General features: G+C 67.4%; 1 protein-coding gene across 6 annotated transcripts; it reads right to left on the bottom strand.

Annotated features, from left to right (window-relative positions):
• Positions 1–1,444: 1,444 nt before the first annotated feature.
• DNAJB2 (DnaJ heat shock protein family (Hsp40) member B2) lies at positions 1,445–16,335 on the bottom strand. 6 transcript variants are annotated; one of them, XM_014610944.3, is made up of 9 exons: positions 11,411–11,490; positions 10,648–10,757; positions 5,166–5,219; positions 4,608–4,724; positions 4,369–4,458; positions 4,129–4,228; positions 3,574–3,644; positions 3,238–3,453; positions 1,445–1,953 (listed from the first exon to the last, which is right to left on the bottom strand). In XM_014610944.3, exons 1-9 carry the CDS (start codon positions 11,473–11,475, stop codon positions 1,943–1,945), a joined length of 834 nt encoding a protein of 277 aa, XP_014466430.1. In that variant the 5' UTR covers positions 11,476–11,490; the 3' UTR covers positions 1,445–1,942. The 6 variants fall into 6 exon arrangements, with proteins under 6 accessions (XP_014466430.1, XP_059583552.1, XP_059583553.1 ...); XM_059727569.1 differs by lacking the exons at positions 10,648–10,757; positions 11,411–11,490 and adding exons at positions 5,550–5,659; positions 5,853–5,965; positions 6,105–6,236 and having other exon boundaries at positions 1,445–3,453; XM_059727570.1 differs by lacking the exons at positions 4,608–4,724; positions 5,166–5,219 and adding exons at positions 9,258–9,374; positions 10,117–10,170 and having other exon boundaries at positions 1,445–3,453.
• Positions 16,336–19,535: the final 3,200 nt, after the last annotated feature.

Genomic DNA, 19,535 nt, shown 5'->3' with positions numbered 1-19,535 from the left:
GCCTGTACCCTTCAACGTCTTCATGGCTGATCTGGACACTGGAGTCAGAAGCGGACTGGCCAAGTCTGCCGACAACACCAAACTCCGGGGAAGGGTGTCCACGCTTGAGGACAGGCTGGTGATCCAGGCCGACCTCGATAGGCTTGCAAGGAGGGTGGATGCAATCCTGATGGCATTCGATACAGAGAAATGCAAGGTGCTTCGCCTCAGGAATAAAACCCCATAGCATGCTTATAGGCTCAGCAGTGCTACACTCACTAGCACCACGACTGGAAGAGACTTGGGGGTCACGACTGACCACAAGATGAATAGGAGCCACCAATGCAATACCCCAGCTGGCAAAGTGAACAAAACTCTGGCTTGTATCCACCGATGCATCTCGAGCAAGACCCAGGCAGTCGTCCTCCCGCTGTACTTGGCCTTGGCGAGGCCGCAGCGGGAGTGCTGCGTCCAGTTCTGGGCTCCACAGTTCAGGAAGGACGTGGAGAAGCTTCAGAGAGTGGGGCGGGGGGCTGGACTCGGTGATCCTCGGGGTCCCTTCCAGCCCAAATGCCTATGAATCTATGAAATCAGCCTGGCCCGGCCTGGGGGGTTTCACCTCCCTCTGCAGCGGGGGCACAGCCTGGGCCTGGGCTCTCCCCAGCACCCACCACCCCCTGGTAGCTGCAGGCCTGGGGGTCTCAGTGTCCCTGGGCAATCAGCCTCGTGGCTGCACCGGGGGGTGTCAGGACCAGGTCAGACCAGGCCGTGCCTGGGGGTGGGTCAGGGGTCCCCAGGGGTCCCAGCCAGTCTGGCCGCACTGTGATGCTGACACCCAGACCTACCTACCCCTCCCTGTCCCTGCTGCTGTTGTGCCGCCCATGCCCAGCGCCCACCCACGCCGCGGCCCTGCCTGGTCAGCCTCACTGCCCTGTACAAGGCGAGCGGCCCGGTGGTGCGGGGAGAGCAGTGGGTACAACAGACCCCAACGTCTGCAGGGCATACGACCCGCGCTGCCCAAGGCCTGGCTGGACTCTCAGCAGGTCGAGCCCACGGGCCCCAACACACACGGTGCAAGGGTGCACCCTCGGGCTCAGCACGCTACCATCAAGGGTGAGGAACGGGTGTCCAGGGGTCCCCAGGGCTCTGTCCTGGCTCCTGTTTTGCTTGACATTGCCCTGAAAAACGAGATTGAATGGACACGTTGCAAACGAGCAGCCCCAAGCCAGGCCCAGGCTCTGGGGGACCGGGCTGGGTCCGGGACGACCTGGAGAGACTGGGTCAGTCTTCGCAGCCCTGGGGGGCCAATGCAGAGAGGACGGGACAAGGAGCAACGCCTTCACTGCAACCCGGGAAACTGCGGCAAGAGCTCAGGAGGAGCGGTCTGGGGCTCAGCCCGGAGCAGGCCCCAGGGGAGGTGGCGCAGCGCCAGCCCAGCTCTCACAGACACGGCCGACACCGGGGCTACTGCACACAGGTTTATTGCCCGACTAGCTCGGCGGGTGCCCACGCGGCGGCCCAGGGGGCTCCGGGGCCACGGCAGCACCGGGACCCGCGCCCTCTCCACCAGGACAGGGATGAGGCCCCTTCCCTGGGCGATGGATCCAATGCAAGAGGGGCTGCAGCCCCCTGCCCCCACCAGCCATGCACCGAGCGCCCTGCCCCTCCACCCGCCCCAGAGCGATGCCCTCAGCCCCGTCCACCCGTCCTGCAGCAGTTGCCCCTTCCTCACTACGCACTACACACACAGGCCAGCGCGGGGACAGCATGCGCCAAGCCACGGGCACCGTGCATGCCGGGACAGCCAATCCGTCCCCGGGCGCTGGACACGGCTGAGCAGCAAGCGTGCTGCCCCCACCCCCGCGCCCAGCTGGGAAAGGGGTGCAGCATGGCCAAGCGATGTTGTGGCTGGAACAGCCTCCGTGGCACCCGCCTGGGACCTGGTGCCCGCGGCGTGGCCGGCTCAGATCACACCTGGGGAGAGACGACACCGTGAATGGTGCGGCGCGGGCGGGCGGCAGGCCCAGTCTGGGAACCACAAGCCCACGGGGTCGGGGCAGGACGGAGGGTCTCTCGTAGGGGCTGGGAATGGCTCGGAGGGGCTCAGAGCCCAGCGCCACGACTGCAGCAATGTGCTGCCAACCTCAGCTGGGGGGTCTGCGGCCCCAATGCCCCTGCTGCCAGAGAGCCCCCGAGAGGTGGGGTCCCCATGGAGGGGGTTAAAGGTGAGACCCCCCCCCCCAGGATGCTGCTACAAGGGAAGGGAAGGGAAGGGAAGGGAAGGGAAGGGAAGGGAAGGGAAGGGCAGCCCAGAGGGCTGGGAGGGGTCTCGGCTCCCAGGGGTGATGGGGCCCGGCTGGCAGTGGGTGTGGAGGAGTTGCCCGCAGGCGCACGGGCAGGCGGGGGCTGCGGTGCGGAGGAGAAGACAGTCCGGAGCAGAGGAGCGCGAGCCAGCAATGGCCCCGGCAGTGGCCACAGCCCCCCACCCACCAGGAGGGAGCCCCAACCTGCAGACCCCCCTGTCCTGCGGCAGGGGAGAAAGCCCGGGCTGGGAGCTCCAGGGCCCCTGAGCACATGGCAGCATGGCAGTGGGGTGCAAGCGCGGCCCTGCTCTGCCCCTGCCAGACCCGCTTCTGCCCCCATCGCGCCCCCGCGGCTGCCGGACTTGGTTCACAGCAGCAGGGCACGGGCCCACGGCTGCGGAGGGCTGCTAGCTCTCTGCCTGGGGTAGGGGCTGAGGTCTGGTTCAGTCTGAATCTCCCCCAGCAGGCAGGGCCCTCCCGCCACGTTGGGGCCAGGCCACTCAGCAGAGCAAGGCACAGAGCTAGCAGGTTCCCAGGGGCGCCGTGACGCTGTCTACACTAGGGCAGCAGGACTACATCCTGCTGCCCACGGCCACGAGGCAGAGCCGACTTGGCCCAGCCTGCCCTAGGCTGGCAGACCCTGCCGTGGGCATCTCACTCCACTCCACAACCATAACACCGGGGCCACGGTGCTGCCTTTACTGAGCCCCGGGCATGACACGCACAGCAAGCAACGGGCCGGGCTGCCCCTGCCACGGCCCCCGGGGCCAGGGACGCTGCGCTCAGAGCAGGACGCAGCGCGATGCCTTCGGCTTGGGGTCCGGGCCCTGCCCCGTGGGCACCTGGCTGCCAGCTGGGGGCTGCCCTGTGGCTGCCGCGCTGGGGCTGGGGGGTCTGCCAGCGGTCGTGGGTGGCTGCGGGCGCGGGGCCTGGGCATGGTGGGCGCCGCGCGCACCTGTTCTGTGCGGGCCCTGCGCCTCCATCTCCGACAGGCTGTAGGCCATGGCCAGCTGCAGGTCCTCGTCCTCATCCTCACTGTCTGTGCACAGGGCCACGGGGGAGGCTCGCTGCGGTGGGGGCTGCGGCAGGGGAGAGGGCGGCCGCCGGCCCTCCAATGGCTGCTGCTCACGGCGGCTCAGCTCCAGCCCCAGCGCCAGGTCATCAGGGACCCCTGCGGTGGGAAGGGGTGTGAGGGGCTGGTGGCAGCACTAGGGAGAGCCCAACTCTGACACAGGCTCCCCACGGGTCCCTGGTCAAGTCCCTGCACCCCTGGCCTGGCTGCCCCACACACCGTTGATGTGGATGGACTTCAGCTCGCCGTCCTCCTCCACTTCCACCCGCTCCTGCCCGTTCTCCACGATCCTGCAGAGAGAAGCCGGCATCACCCGTGCCCAGCGCCCACAGGCCAGCCAACATCCCTTCACCACGCAGTGTGTTGCAAACCCTTCCCTTGCCCCCTCCAGCATCTCTCCTAGACCCCAGAAACCCCCTTCCCATCACAGTTTGCTTGTGCCCAGCTTGTGGCAATGGATTCCCCCTGAGGCCGCCCCCAGGGGTCCCACACCCTGGGCTGGCACCTCCCAGGATCTGGAGCTGAGCCCGTGAGGCACCGTGAGTGTCCCCAGCACCAGCCCTGCCTCTGCCCCAGGGCCACGCGCCCGTGGCAGTGCCACCAGGGTGTGCACACGGAGGACAAGGCCTGAGAAGGAGACAGCCAAAGGACCCAGACCCCAAAGCCAAGGCCACCAAACAGCTGGGACAGGCTGGGGGCTCCTTTCTTTGCTGCCTATCTGCTCCGGCACTTGGGGCCCCGCTGCCAGCTCAGGCCAGCCCGGCGCAGCCTCACCTCTTGGTGGTGATGCGCCTGCCGTTGACGAAGGTGGTGGAGGTGGAGACCGAGCGGAAGCCGACTCCTGCATCGGAGCCGAAGGATGAGGAGAAGAAATCTGCAAAATGGGGTGGTGGCAGCTCACGGCTGAGGGCTCGGAGGGGTCTGGCACCCTCAGCGGGGAGTGCAGGGCGCCGGGATGGAGGGAGATGCCGGGGAGGGGACAGCAGAGGGGGGGCGTCCCCAGGAAGGACCTACCTGAGGATGCCGGGAAGGGGGAGAAGAAGTGTCCTGGCCCCGGGGGGCGGGAGCTGGGGCCCCGCATCTCCGAGAAGGGCAGCACGTCATCTGGAAAGCAGCGAGTGCAGCGTGAGCCCTGGGCATGGGCGCTGCAGGTCCCTGCGGGCGGGGCCGGCTCCACAGAGCTGGGCACCCGGCTGCACAGAGCAGCACGAGCCCGGCTGGCCCGGGAAGGGACGGAGCCCCCCAGCACTCACCGAAGAACTCGGCGAAGGGGTCCCGGCCGCCGAAGAACTCGCGGAAGACGTCGTAGGCGCTGCGAAAGGTGAAGGGGAACTCGGGGACCCCAACATCCGCCTGCGGCCCCCCAGCGCCTGCGGGGAGAGAGCAGAGGATGTCACCGGGGGGCTGAAATGGCTGGGAAGGGCTGACCGCCCCCAGAGAGACAGGCCCCCCACCCTCCACCGCCGGCCAGGGCCTGCCAGCATGGAGCAGAGACATGCAAACATGTGCACACCCCCTCATTCAAACCCGCCCACACACTTGTGCACACTCTCCCATAAGTATGCAAATGCATGGACACACCCACAGGTGCACACCCCCCACACATGCATACACACATATGCCCGCACCCATACCCGTGCACGTACGTGCATGCAACCCTATGTGCACACCGGCAGCCATGTGTACACATGCATCCACACATGTGCACGCATGGCCACACACGTGCACACATCCATATGCGTACACACATGCACCCACCCCCCACCAGACACGCGTGTGCACCCATCGTGCCGCACCGGGGCTCTGCTCACCTGCCCCCATGAGCCCTTCCTTGCCGTAGCGGTCGTACACGTCCCGCTTTTGCTCTGGAAGCAGAAGGAAGAGTCAGGCCGGGCACGTGGGCACAGCGGGGCTCTCTGCCCTCCGACAGGGCCACGGGCTGGGGCGGCTTTGACCCCCCGCAAAGCAAGAGGGCTAACGGGCAACGCTGAGGTTTTGGGCCAGACAGCGCGTGGCTCAGCCCCTGGACCGGGGCCCCGAACGCTCCATCAGCCGGATCCCCTGCCCGGGGCTGCTGGTGCCGGGGGGATCGGGCCGCCCCCGGCCCTTCTGCCCCGTCTCCAGCACCGCCCGGGACAGCCGCCCTCACCCCGGGCTCGGCCAGTGCCTGGTGCGGGGGGCGGGGGGGCCCTTACGGTCGGACAGCACTTCGTAGGCCTCGGCGATCTCCTTGAACTTCCTCTCCGCGAAGTCCTTGTTGTCGGGGTTCTTGTCGGGGTGCCACTTCAGCGCCGCCCGCCGGTACCTGCGCCCACACGCCACGCGCCCGCGCCCGCAGTCAGGAGCTGGGGCCGAGCCTGACCCCCCTGCCCGCCCCCCCGCCGGGGCCGAGGCTGCCCGTGGGTCGGGGTCTGGCCCCCACGGGCCGGGGCTCGGCCCCTCCAGCGGGGCGGGACACACGCACGCACACACACACACACGCACACACACACACTCACGCCTTCTTGATGTCGTCGGCGGTGGCGTCGCGGCGGACACCGAGCGCCTCGTAGTAGTCCGCCATGGCGGCCGCGCCCGTGTCCGTGTCGTGTCGTGTCGTGTCGTGTCCGCGCTGCGGGGGGGACGCGGGTGAGCGGCGGGGGGGCGGGGCGGGGCGGGGCGGGGCAGAGCAGGACGCGCCCCCCCGGCGCTGCGGGAGGCCGGCGGGGCGGGGCGGGGCGGGGCGGGATGCGGGGCGGGGGGGGCCCTACCTCGGCGGCGCAGCGGGGCCCGCGTCGCCCCTCGACGGCCGGGGGCAGGGGGCGGTGCGCTTCGCAGCTCGGGGCCCGGCGGCTGCGGCCAATGGGCGGTGCGGATGGGCTGTGACGTCACGGCCTGGGCGGTGACGCCAAAGGGCGAGGCGCTGCGTCAGCACCGCTCCTCGCCCCCGTCAGGGGCTCCGGCCCGGGGCAGAGCGCGGGGGGGGCCGGGGGCGGCGGTCGTCCAGCGGCCGTGACTCAGCTCCGCTCCGCCCCGCCCCCGCGCAGCCGGGCCACCGAGCCCGTGTGGCCCCGGCCCGGCCCGGCCCCCCGCCATCCCCGGGACGTCCTGGCATCCCCGGCCCGGCCCACCGAGCATCCGCGCTCCCTCTCCCGCGTGGCGGCGGGGCACTGCCGGGGCCGGGGCCGGGGCAACAGCGAGCCCGTGTCCAGGCGGGGCGGGGCGGGGGCGCGCTTGTCCCGTGCCGGGGCCGGGGTCGCGCCCCGCTCCCTCCCCTCGCCCCCCGCGGCCCCCGGGCCGGCCGCAGCCCCTGCTGCCCCGCTCCGCCAGGGGCGCGTGCCCATGGTCACGCGTGTCTCCACCCAGGCGTGTGGACACGAAGGCACGCGCGCGTGTGCGGCGGGGCCGGGGTCCCGGCGCGGCGCGGCGCGAAGGCATGTCCCTGTCCCTGTCCCTGCCCCGGCCCGTGGCAGGACGCGGGGAGCCGGGGCCCAGCCCAGCTGCCGAGCGACTCACACGGAGGCCGGTGGCTCCGAGGCTGCCTTTACTCGGCGCGGCCGGGCCTGGGCAGCTCCGCCGGGGTCCCAGCGCCCCGGGGGGGGTCACAGGATGCCGCACACCACCGACTCCCTGTCGTGGGGACACGACTCGATCTCGGCCAGCGCCTTGCACACGTCGCTGAGGCTGAACTCGCCCTCGTCCGGCACCGACTCGGTCTCGTCGGGCAGCGCCTGGGCCCTGCCGGCTCCAGCGCTGCTCGCCCGCTTCGGCGCCTCGGCCGCCCTCTCCTCCCAATCCCACGTGCTGTCCCCGCCGCCGGGGCTCTCTGCCCCGCTGGGTCTGCCCGGGGGCTCCTGGCACGCCCCGGGAGCCTCGCCGGGCCCGTTGCACACCCGCCGGCTGCTGCCCCACCACTTCTTGGCACTGGCCCGGGGCTGCCCCGCGTCCTCCCCAGACAGGCTGCAGGGTGCACTGTGCTGCACGTCCCGGTCCTCGTCCTCGTCCTCGGGCAGGCCGCAGGAGGAGGTGACGCTGGGGCTGCGTGGCGGCGCTGGAGACGCGGGGGTACAGCTCCGGAGGCCGGGCGGCTCCTGGTGGCTTGGATCCGCTGCACCGCCTGCATCTGCAATAGCGCCCGGGGCGGGGGGCATGGGTGCGGGGACCAGGCGCAGGGGCCATCATTTCATCCCGAAGATGAGCAGAGGCCTGGCTGAAACCCAGGCTGCAGGGGACCAGCACCAGGCCTCTGGGGCCTTGGCTGCAGTGCCCGGCCCAGCCCGTGCCACAGGATACTGGGCCAATGCCCCGTGGACAGAGCCGGGGCGCTTGGGGGTCTCAGCCCCCAGGGACCTCCCCGAACCTGCCCCAGCCGCACATGCTCCTCACCATGTATGAGCTGGGTCGACTTCAGCTCCCCGTCCTCCTCCACCTCCACCCGCTCCTGTCCGTTCTCCACAATCCTGGGAAATGGGCACTCAGATCCTGGCCTGGGGGGGAACAAGTGCCAGCCCCCCGCCGTGCACATGCCCCCCCATGTCTTCCTTTCAGACACGTGGGCACTTGTGTGCATGCATGCACGCACAGCCCCTGCTCCCCTTTTCCCCTTCCACGTGCACACTGCCCCCCCCAACACAAGGCCCCATTCACCACCCCCACACTGCCCTCACGCCCCCTCCCAACCCTGCCCCCCACAAGACTCCCCTCTGCGTGGCCAGGCCCCCGGGCCATGGCACAGCCCAGCCCCTGCACAGGACAGCTGGCTCCAGCCCACACGGCCGAGGGGGAGCTGCGACCCCTGCGGAGGGCCAGCCCAAGCACAGCCCCGAGCCCCTGCAAAGGCACCTCAGAGCTGGGCTCCCCCAGAGACACCCCCTCTCTGGGGTGGGCAGGCAGGCAGCGCCCACACCCTGACCTCCAGGGCCCCGTGCACAGCCCGCCATGGGGCCCCCTGCATGCAGCCACCCCACGCCTGCTTGGACCTGCATGGTTCAGGGGCCGAAGGGCCCTATTTAGGGACCGCAGCCAGGCAGGGAAGCGAGACCAGCTGCGGGTGGCAGCTGGAGCCCCCAGCCCTCGGGACCAGCTCAGGCCAGCCCAACGTGGCCTCACCTGTTGGTGGTGACACGCTTGCCGTTGACGAAGGTGGTGGAGCTGGAGACGGAGCGGAAGCCGACTCCCGCGTCGGAGCCAAAGGATGAGAAGAAATCTGCAAGACAGGGCTGTGGCTGGGGGCTCGGAGGGGCACGAGAGACCGGCGGGGAGGCACCAGGGACGTCCCCACGTGGCCCAGACCCGGTGGCGGATGCACAGGGCCTGCAGGTGGGCGCGATGGCACGAGGGACTGGGCAGCATGGGGATGACCCAGCCTGGCCTGCATGGCAGCCCTTACCTGCCTGCCTGGGGAAGGCGTAAGAGCAGAAGGAGTAAGTCACCGAGGGCCCCCCTGGGCCGTGGGCTCGGGGCCCCCCTGCCAGCCGGTCCCCAAACAGGCCCATGTCATCTGGGAAGCAGGACGAGGCCGTGAGGGCAGAGCTCGGTGCCAGATGCAGCCCTGAGACTGCCTTATCGCCCTGGGGCTGCCCGGGCTGACGCAGACACACCCTGCGCTCGCTCCTGGCTCGGCTCAGCATGGAGAAGGCAAAGCAGTTCCAGTGTGAGCACACACGTGCGTGCTCAAACACTCGTGTGCACACGTGCACCAGCACACACACGTGTGCCCACACAAAGCCCAGTTATGATGGGCAGCAACCCCAGCTCGGATCAGGATGTCTGGGCAATTCGAGGACCTTTTGGTCCCTTCCAGGCCAGGCACAGAGCAGGCGACAGGCGGCCCCGAGCCGCCCTCCCTGGCTGCACATCCCCAGCCTCCACACCCTCACGGGGGCTGGACCCGCCGGAGGATGCAGGACGTGGCCCCCACTCACCAAACAAGTCAGCGAAAGGATCCCGGCCGCCAAAGACCTCCCTGAAGACCTCGTCTGCCCCGCGGAAGGTAAAGGTGAAGCCCGGAGCGCCTGTCCTGGCCCGGGGGTCACCCGTCCCTGCGGGGAAACCAGACGCAGGTGATTGCAGACCCTCACCAGCCCGGGGAAGGGCATCAGGAGTGATCCATGCGTCTCGGCCTCGGGGCTAGGGTCAGGCACGCCCAGGGGCACCTGCATCTCCAGGCCTCCAGGGCTGGGACTTGCCCGCCGGCCGCCGGCCTGGGCATGGGGAGCCCCTGAACCGCTTGGCTGGCCTGCAAGATGCCAGCTGAGCTGACCTTATAGGACCTGGTTACTGTGCTTTGCTCCCCGGATTTGGAGCTGAACCAACGCTGGGATTCAAAGACGACAAAAAGGCTCTGTGGCCAGAGCGAGAGCAGGGTGCCGAGAGCAGCCCTCAGGAACGGGCACGGGCGGCTTAATCCTACGCTGGCCGCGGCTTCACCTGCCATCTTGCACAGGCCGCGCCTGCTCCTCTCCCAGACCTTTGTAGTCAAACCTCTGCCCCACCACAGAGCGGGGGACCCCGAGCCCAGGGCACCCCAGACCTTCCAGCAACCAGTGTGGGTAATCCCCGTCAGGTGTCCCCGGGTCTCGGAGGGGGAGCCGGGGCGCCCGGCTCCCCAGGTGACTCCAGTCCCTTCAGGGCTGGGTGGGGAGCACCTGCTTTTGGGGTGTCCCTATGACAGCTCCGCCCCTCAGGAGCCCAGCTGGGACAGATGGCCCCCGTCAGAGCTGCAGGGACGCGCCGGGTTCCCGGACGGGAGAAGGGACCGTCTGATTGCAGCTTCACACTCACCGGCTCCCAGGAGCCCATCCTTGCCGTAGCGGTCGTACAGGTCACGCTTGCTCTCTGCAAGGGAGGAGGAGCGAGAGGTCGGCGCGCACCGACACGCGGCCTCGGCTTGTACCCAGCCCCAGCACCGAACCGCCGTAGGAGCGGCCAGGATGGACAGGTGTGGAGTTGGCGCCGGTGCCAGGGCCTCGGTCTTCCAAGCCCAAGGGTGACAAGCGGGGGAGCCGGGGCAGGCCCAGCAAGCTGAGGAGAGGGTGTCAGACAAGAGGCAAGAGCCTGGGGGAGCTGGACAGAGCCGGGGTGAGGGCAGCGGGGTCCCAGCTGGCTGGGAAATCTGGGGACGGCAGGTGAGTCCCCCCAGGCCACTGGTACCAGGGCGGCTTAGCTCAGCTCCTCCCACCCATGCCACCACGCACGGGGTGGGCGCAACCCGCAGGCCCAGAGCCCGGGAGCCAGTGCCTGCCCCTGCTCCCGGTCAGTGCCCGGTGCCAGCACATGGTGCAAAGGGCCAGGGGGCGGGGGCCGGCCCCTTACGGTCCGACAGCACTTCATAGGCCTCCGCAATCTCCTTGAACCTCCGCTCGGCGAAGTCCTTCTCCTCGGGGTTCTTGTCCGGGTGCCACCGCAGCGCCGCCCGCCGGTACCTGCCGGGGAGGCACGAGGAGCCGTGAGGCCGGACTGCACCGTTACGCTGTGTCCCCAACCCCGGTCAGACACGGGTGCCGCGGGATCCAAGACGGGGTGAATCATCCCCGGGAGCTCAGCCCCACCAGGCCCGTGCGTCCACCATGTCGGTCAGGTCTTTGTAGTGGGTCGGCTCTTCCAGCCGGAGAGCCGTTTTAGCAGGTGGTAATTACGCTGCACGTATAGCTGCACTACATCTATTGCGCGATTCACCAGTGAACAGCATAAATGTAACGTGTAGCGGGGCCCATCCTGTTCCAGTCCCAGGCAGCACGTGGTGCCCTTACTCTCAGCACAGCCCCAGCCCCACGTCGCAGGGGGCATCGGGGGTGTCCAAGTCTCTGGGGCAGGTCAGACTGCCCCCCTGCCCCCTCCGGTGTCTGCCAGGGCCCAGACGGGCAGTCATGCAGCAGGCTCTGCTCGGCTCCCCCACGGCACGGGCTAGCTCAATGCAGACGGACCCTGCGGCACGGCCAGCTTTGCAGCCCTTTCCTCTGCACAACGCTTCCCCATCGGAGGGGGATGCAGGGAGTCTGGGAGGCTGCTGGTGCCTGGACGCATGGGCCCGAGCGGCCAGACAGCAGAGCAGGAGCCCTGGGGAGGGAGGACTTACGCTTTCTTGATGTCGTCCGCGGAGGCGCTGCGGGGGATGCCCAGCAACTCGTAGTACTCCACCATGGCGGGGCCGGGGGTGCCGGGGCAGCTGTGCAGGGGAGGCAACAAGAGGCATCTGGGGCTGACTGGCAGGGACTGGACCCCACCGCTGGCCCTGCACCTGCAGGCAGCGCATCCCGCAGCCCTCTTGGGCACGAAAGAGTCCCGGTGCCGCGGGGTGCCAGCCCAAAGCAGGATCAGCCCCATCCAAGCCCACCCAGACCAACCCTGTGCACGACCTCAGAGCTGCACAACACCATCGTTCCTGATACAGGCCCGGACTTCACCCTTGCCCCCAGGATACTGGGGGGCTACAACTGCCAACGTCCTGCTGCTGCCGGGGGGGGTCAGCGGGCGCTGGAGAGAGCCCAGGCCCAGGCCGTGCCCCTGCTGCAGAAGGAGGGGAAACCCCCCCGGCCGGGCTCAGCTGAGCAGGGGGCAAATCTGGGGTGGTGGCCATGCAGCTCTTCAGGACCCCGGTGCAGAAGGGGACTTCCCAGACTTGGTCCGGGCTGGCATCTTTTGGGCAGGGGACAGACAGCCCCAAGGAGGGAGCATCGCCCTAGTGCTCGGGGTCTCCACCTGCTCAGAGCTTACAGTGACTACTGGGGACAGAGGGGTGCCACCCCCAGACTCCATTTGGAGGGGCAGCAGCACCCCACCCTTGGCACTCAGCACCCCCTCTCTGGCCAGCAAGGTCCAGGCCACACCTCACTGCAGGAGGCGTGGTCCCGGCCGCATCCTGCCCGTGGCCGCCGGCCCCTCCGGCGCAGCTTCACACCTGCCCAGCCTGGCCCTGCCACTGCCGCCACGGGGAGGGCCCAGCCCGGCCCCCCGCTGAGCATTAACACCCGATGCAGCCAATGGGAAGCTCAGGCTGATTGTGATGTCAGCACTTGGCGGGCAGGAGGTGGGAGTCCCTGGCTCAGGCCACAAGCGGTCCAGGCGTGGTGGGTGGTGCTGGGCACGGACAGGCAATTCACAGAGTCCCAGCGCCACAAGTAGGAGGGGTGGACTGCGCTGCGCTGCGCTGCGCTGCCTGCCACGAACCGGCGACTTCAGCACAACGGGCATCTCCGAGGCTTGGGGGACGGGCGGCGATCCACGGGTCACGATCCAAACTGTGGGAACGACAGCATGAAGAGACAAGGTAGGGCAGGGATGGCGCTGATGGGAACGGCACAAGCATCTCACCTGGAAGGGGAACCGCCACAGAGCCGCTGCGCGGAGAAACCCCGCTCTTGAATAAGGACACGGGGCTGGGGTCGTACCGCCGACCGCCTGAGGCGACTATGAAACGGGGGGGCAGAAGCTGCTAAAATAAGACGAGCAATGATCACGGGAGACTGCACCCGCCCCCACGCAGGCAGGGCAGACTGCTCGGGGCGAGCTGTGGGAATGCAATTTCTGGGTGAAAAAGTGACCGTTTCTAGAACCCACAAGAGGAGAAGCAAGGCGAGACCTAATGCAGTCACACCAGGCCTGGCGCTTGCCAGCCGCCCTGCAACAGCAACCACCGCACGGCACGAGGAGAGGTGTGGGGACCGGGGTGCTTCACTCGGCAGAAGAGAAGACCGAGGGGGATTGAATAGCAGCCTTCACCTCCCTGCAGGGGGGCCGCAAAGAGCATGGAGCTGGGCTGGTCTCGGTGGGGGCAGATGAGCAATGGGCTCCAGCTGCAGCAAGGGAAACTGAAGCTCGATATTAAGGAAAACTCTCCCTTGGAGTGTAGTAAAGCACTAAACCAGGCTACCCAGAGAGGCGATTGGACACTCCAATCTTGGAGGTGTTTAAGACCCAGCTAGACAAAGCCTTGGCTGGGATGATGCATTTGGGGCTGGCCCTGCTCTGAGCAGGGGTTGGACTAGATGTGACCTCCCGAGGTCCCTTCCAACCTTCATCGTCTACGATTGCACTCAACATTCAAGCAGGAGGGAACGAGACAAAAAAAAGAGTCTGCCACATGCGGACACGAGTGCAAATTAGACAAGAACGAGGAAGCAAGTTGATAACATGCAAACAGTTTGGAGGCTGTTTATAAATACTGCGTCAGAGCACAGCCTGTGCCACAGAACAGAAAGGGCACCGAGCGGTCTGATAAAACCCCACCCCGGGTCAGTGCCAGTGTTCAGGAGGCCGTTCCAGGTACAAAGGCATCCTTCGAAAATGGAAGGTGTGTTCACATGAGGAAGAAACCAGGCAGGCCCACGAACTCCGGCCGCTACAGCGCAGAAGTGCAACAAGGCCAAAGAAGAATTTGAGAAGCATCTAGCAAAACACGCGGAAGTTAACGATAACTTTTCCAAGCACGTCAGCAGGTGGAAGCCAGCCAGAGACTCAGCGAGACCACTAATGCCCGGGGTGCCAGAGGTGCACTCAAAGCCTTCAGCCCAGAAGCTCAACAAAGTCCGTGTTCGGCACACAAGGGACCAAGGGAAATCCTCTTGCCACTTCAGTCCTTTCTGGCAGAGGGGCCCATGCTGCAGGGACGACAGAGGGAGCTTATCCGATGGATAAACAGACCATGAGCAAGTCGCAGGCACTCGGCCAAGAGCTCTGCTGGGACTCGGTGGTGACATTGCAGAACTCCTGGCAGCAAAATGTGAGCTATTGTTACAGCCGGCCTGCGCCAGAGGGCTGGCGGGTCGCCGACATAACGAGGGGACCCTGGAGCTACGGAGCAGGAAAGCTGGTAGAAACTGTAGTCGAGCATCCAACCTGCAGCCTCTGGACAAGCGAGACCCGCTGGGGACCAGCCAGCACGGTTTGTAATGGGAAATCCTGCATCACCGACATGCTGGAGCTCGCTGCGGGGGTCCCAAGCACAGGAACAAGGGGGATCCAGTCGACATCTTACATTTGGGCTTTTGACGAGGTCCCTCACCAACGGCTTTAAACACAGCTGTGGCCACAGGACCAGCGAGAAGGTTTTGCGGACCGAGAGACAGGAAGCAAAGGGGAGGCTTGGTGGTCACTTTTCTGGATCGAGGGAGGTCAAAAGCGGGGTCTGGCTGAGATCTGTGCAGGGTTTTGTGCGACATTTTCATTGGTGACCTGGAAATGGGGTGGCACGGTGACATCTCCAAGCCTGCTCATGATACCAAGTGATCCCGGGGAGCCAAGCCACAGGCTGACGGAGAGGAGCCGCAGGAAGATCTCGCCCAGCTTGGGAGGGGGCAAAAACCCAGCAGACAAACTGCACTAGGGAGAAGTGCAGCCTGGGGAAAAATACCCCAGCTACACACACGTGGGGCTGGAGCCTGAACTAGCTGCTAGGACTCAGGAGAGACACCCTGGACTCACTGGAGACGGTTCTGTAGTCAGCTCCGGGCACAGCGATGACCAAATAAAATATTGGGCATTGTTAAGACTGAAATGGAAAACAACCTGGAAAGCATTGCCTGGCTCTCTGCAAATGTGGGTGCACCCTCACCTCGACTCCGGCGTGCAGGCCTGGTCCCCACGTCCCCAGCATGCAGCAGACTCAGAAAAGAGCAGCTACAACGAGCAGGGGCCTGGAGCCGTTGTCAGACCAGGAGAAACTAGAAAGGCCAGGACCCTTCAGTGTGGAAAGGAGCCGGCGAGGGGGAAGAGGACGGGGGTCTACAACGTTGTCTGCAGCCTGCGCAATGTTGCTCCCCCGTCCCACACGCCAGAGCTGGGGGCACCAGCTGCAATGAGCAGGGAGTGGGTTTAAAAGGAACAAGAGAAAGGACTTTTTGACCAGCCCCCCTCGTTAGCGAGGCGCTGTGCTACCCCAGGAGGGGGTGGAGGCTGAGAGCAGAGCCAGGATACATCCGTGGAGGATCCGCCTATTCATGGCTGTTGAATGGAGCAGGTGGAGAGGTGTCCTCGGGCAGCTCCAACCCCATGATGGTGGAGGGTGCTGGGCAGGGAAGAGCGCGCCCGAGAGAGATCCAGTGCCATACTCTTCCTCTATAGCGACTACATCTGCCACCGCAGGAGATGGGACGCTGGAGCACGGGTCTGACCCAGTCTGGCCCTACTTACATTCCTGTGACTCCCCACCCCAACTTCCAGACCCTCCAGCCTCCGCGGACCAACAACACTCACCAGCTCGCGGATGTGCTCCAGCATGGGGTTGATGATCTCCTTGTTGACGGTGTAGTACCCACGGGCACAGCTGTTGGCCGTGTCCTCCTTGTCCGCGAGGAGCTGCTTGGGGTGGAAGAGCTGCTGGTAGGTCCCAGCGCGCACCTGGTCTGCAAGGCACGGCATGCCCGGGACCTGCTGGACTTCGGGGGGGGGCGGGGCTCCCAACTGCAGTTGCATGAACACGCTACTGCCCACTACTGACACGTGTGCCCTTGGAGCCGTGTCCCAGAGGACTGGAGGCCCTGCTCTGACCCATGGCAACATGCGGGCAGCAGGGACGTGGCGCCATCCAGGAACAACGCTACTGTGGGTCAGCTGCACAGGTTGCCCCTGGCCTGTCCATGTGACAGAGCGTGATGTCCACTGGGTGGCCCCCCCGCAGCTCTCCGTGTGTCTGCGTGCTAGAGGCAAACCCGGGCCACTCCCAGCAGGAGTCGCAGCCCGTCAGGGCCATTTGGTTCAGGGCCGGGGCCCCACGGACCGGCTCCAGGATACAGACCCTTCAGCCAGGGGCCCTGGGCCCGCGGGGACTGAGGGCTGGGTAGTGCCAGGTGTGACCACAGCAGGGCACCCCCTGCTATCGCTCTGTGCCCTGGCGCCACACTCCCCAATCACGGAGAGCTCCACGTGCGAGAAGATGGCCCTGGGCATGTGCTCGCCGGCCCCGGTCTTGCGGACGGTGGTGAAAGCCATCCCCACCCCAGATGGTCTTGTCGCCAAGATCTGCCCCTCGCTCCCAAGCAACAGCCCCCCAGCCCTGCCGGTGCCTTTCACTCCTGACCCACAGCCCCTGCCCACCCCCCACTCGTTCCCTCTTGCCAGGAGCTCCCCCCGCACCAGCACACGGGTCCAGCTGCAGCTGCGCCCCCCCCACCAGCTGCTTCGCGGCTCCGAGCAGTGCCAGCCCCTGCTGTCCTGCTCCTCACGCCAGCTGGCAGCAATAAGCACCAGGTTCAAGTTTTGGGGGCGGGGTCACAAATAAGTTTAGCTTTGGCTTGAACCCCCACCCAAAATCCTGGGACAAATGGATTTAAACGGGGTGCAAATGAACAAACGTCTCCCCGGCAAGTAGTAAACCAAGAAAAGCCAGATTTATTCTAGGACAAAGGGGAGAGACACACGGAGTAAGCACAGCGTCAAGCACTTAAGCTCTGGCGTCCAGCCCCAGCTGGGCTCGCTGCTCCCCTCCGCCCTCCTGGGGCCACTCCCTCATCCCAGCCCGGCTGAAGCTCCTTTCCGCGTCAGTCGCGTGGACCGTGAGCTGCAGGAGAGCCACCGCCTGCTTGGCCAGGGTGGGAACGCGGTCTTCGACAGCCGTCCAGAACTGAATGGGATCCTCGGTGCCCGCAACCCCGTCTCTGACCAGCCCGAGATACACCGGCCACTCCACGCTGCACTCAGCGGGCAGCTTTAACTCCGGCCCCACCGTCCCGTAGTCCGTACAAACGGCCCCGACCTGCTCGGGGTCCAGCGCGCGAACAGCGCGGAGGAAGCCGATGGCCGGCTGTTCGCTTTTCGCGCTGTACTGCCGCAGCTTGGCCGCCGCGCTCCGGGCGGCCGTGGAGCCTTTCGCGTTGTCCACGGACGACTCCAGATGCTCCAGCCACGAAATCAGGTCCAGGAGGGTGTTGTACACTTTGTGCACTTGGCGTTTCGGGGACTGCAGCACGTCCAGCGCCGTCACCAGGCGGCCGCAGTTCTCCGCCACGTGCTGCAGGTCAGCGGGCAGGTCGTCCCCCTCCAGCAGGTCGGCGAGGTCCCGCAGGAGAGGCGTATCCTCCTGCTCCGCTCGCTCCTGCGCCACGAAGCCCGAGTAGAGCGGGTAGTGCCGCGCGTGGTACTGCACGCAGACGAACCACGTGTCCCACCTGGTCACGTGGGGCGGGAGCGCGGGCGAGTCGACGCTCTGCTCCTGCAGGTACCTCAGGAACCGCGCGCGACGCGCCGGCACCTTCACCGCGAGGGACACCAACGCCACCAAGCGGTCCGCTTGCTTGAAGGCGTCGCGCCAGGTGCTTCCCACCAGCGCGGCGACGCGCGCGCAGCAGCGGATGCGGACGCAGTTGGGCCACAGGTTGCACAGCACGTCGTCCCAAGCCCTGGCCACGTAGCTGGCGCCGTCCGCCACGAAGGCCAAGATGCGCTCCAGCGGGATGCCGAACTCCACCATGCAGGAGATGAGGGCCTGCGAGATGGTGGCGCGGTTCAGCGCCCCCAGGCACACCGTCTTCACCAGCTGCGGGGCGGGAACGCCCGCCTGCCCGGGCGCGCGGCCCTTCAGCACCTGGAAGAGCACGTTGAAGACGGGGCGGCTGCGGCCGTCCGTGGTCTCGCCCGCGATGACGGCGATGAAGTTCCCCTCGAAGTCGCCGAGCAGGCGCCGCCTGTCCTCGTCCCACAGGGCGGGCAGGTGGGCGTGCAGCTGCTCCGCGGCCGGCACCGCGCCCCCCCCGGCCCCCGCCCCGTGCTTGCCCAGGAAGGCGCGCACGGCCGGCAGGTCCAGGCTGTGCAGGGGCACGTCCACCTCCAGGCACACGCGTGCCCAGTCCAGCGCCGCGCTGGCGGCGGGCAGCGCCCCGGCCCCCGCTGCGGCCCCGGCCCCCGGGGAGCGCGGCGGCCCCGCGGCCTCGGCCTCGGCCTCGGCCTGGCGGCGCTGGCGGCGCTCGTTGTCCTTGTGCTTGGCGCTCTCCATGTGCTCCACGATGGTCTGCTTGCGCACGTGGTCCACCGCCTTGCCGCAGGCCGTGCAGAACAGCACCGCGCCGTCCGTGTGGAACCGCTCCGCCCCGAACTGCGCCACGCGCTCCCGCGGCGTCACCCGCCCCGTCTTCGGCATCGCGCCCGCACCGCCCCGCCGCACGGGGGGAACCCGCGTTTTTCCGCAGGAAACGGAAACCCCGGGTCCCCGCACGTCACCGGGTCACGACACGCCGCCGGTATGGAGCCCGTCCCGCCGCCGCCTTCCTTCCGCCCACGCCGCCCGCTTCCGGTCCGTCACTTCCCCTGCCCCGCGCTGGGGTTCACGGGAAACGTAGGCGGCCCCCAGAGCCGCCCCATCACTTCCTCTCCCGGGGGCTCTTGGGAAATGAAGGCAGGGGGCTTCGTGGTTGCGCCACTTCCCCTGCCTCGCGCTGGTGCTCATGGGAAATGTAGGCTGTCCCGGATCGGCAGCGCATCACTTCCTCTACCTCCCGCAGAGGCTCATAGGAAATATAGGCGGTTACAGAGTGGCGGCTCCTCCCTTCCTGTCCCTCTGCCTTGGGCTCACGGGAAATGTAGGCGGGTAGTCGTAATACGTCACCTCCTCTCTCGCTCCCTGGGTCTCATGGGAAGCGTAGGCAGGTCGAGATCTGCGGCCGCATCACTTCCTGTGACCCCCGCTGGGGCTGCTGGGACATGTAGGCGCCCCCCCTTCCTGCGGCGAGGAGTTCTCCAGATGCTGGAGCGCCGCCTCGGCCCCGGCCCCTGCCACGAGACGGGCCCCAGGCGTCGCCCCCGCCCCCGGGAGCCCCCAGCCAGGGCCCTGCGGGGCTGCATCCTGGCGGGGGCCTGGCAGAGCCCCAGCGCCTGGGCCGCGCGGAGCAGGAGGAAGGAAAACAAACCCGCCCTGGCAGCGCAGCCGAGCCGCTGGGGCACCAGCCCCCCCGCGCTGCAACCTGAGAAGAGCAAGGTCCAGTCTCCGGCACAGTCACGTCAGCAGCTCCGGCTTCCTCTCCCGGCGGCGCCTGGCGGGAGCCCCCGTGCCCAAGCCACCCTGGCCAGGCCCCGTCTGCCGCCGGGCTCCGGCCAGGCTGGCCAGGGCCAGGCGGCCAGAGCGGAGGGGGCTGCGCCGGACCCCGCCGGGGCCCTCGAGGGTCCCCATTCCCGGCGCACGGCCCGTGGGTGCTGGCTGGCAGCGCGGGGCGGGCACGGCCGGCTCCCAGCCCTCCTCCCCCGGGGCCGTTTGCTGTGCTCGTGCCTATTAATAC

Source organism: Alligator mississippiensis, chromosome 4, assembly GCF_030867095.1.
Source record: "Alligator mississippiensis isolate rAllMis1 chromosome 4, rAllMis1, whole genome shotgun sequence".
NCBI classification, from domain to species: Eukaryota; Metazoa; Chordata; order Crocodylia; family Alligatoridae; genus Alligator; species Alligator mississippiensis.
Note: the sequence above shows the minus strand (reverse complement) of the source record. Positions and strands in the feature narration are given on the sequence as shown.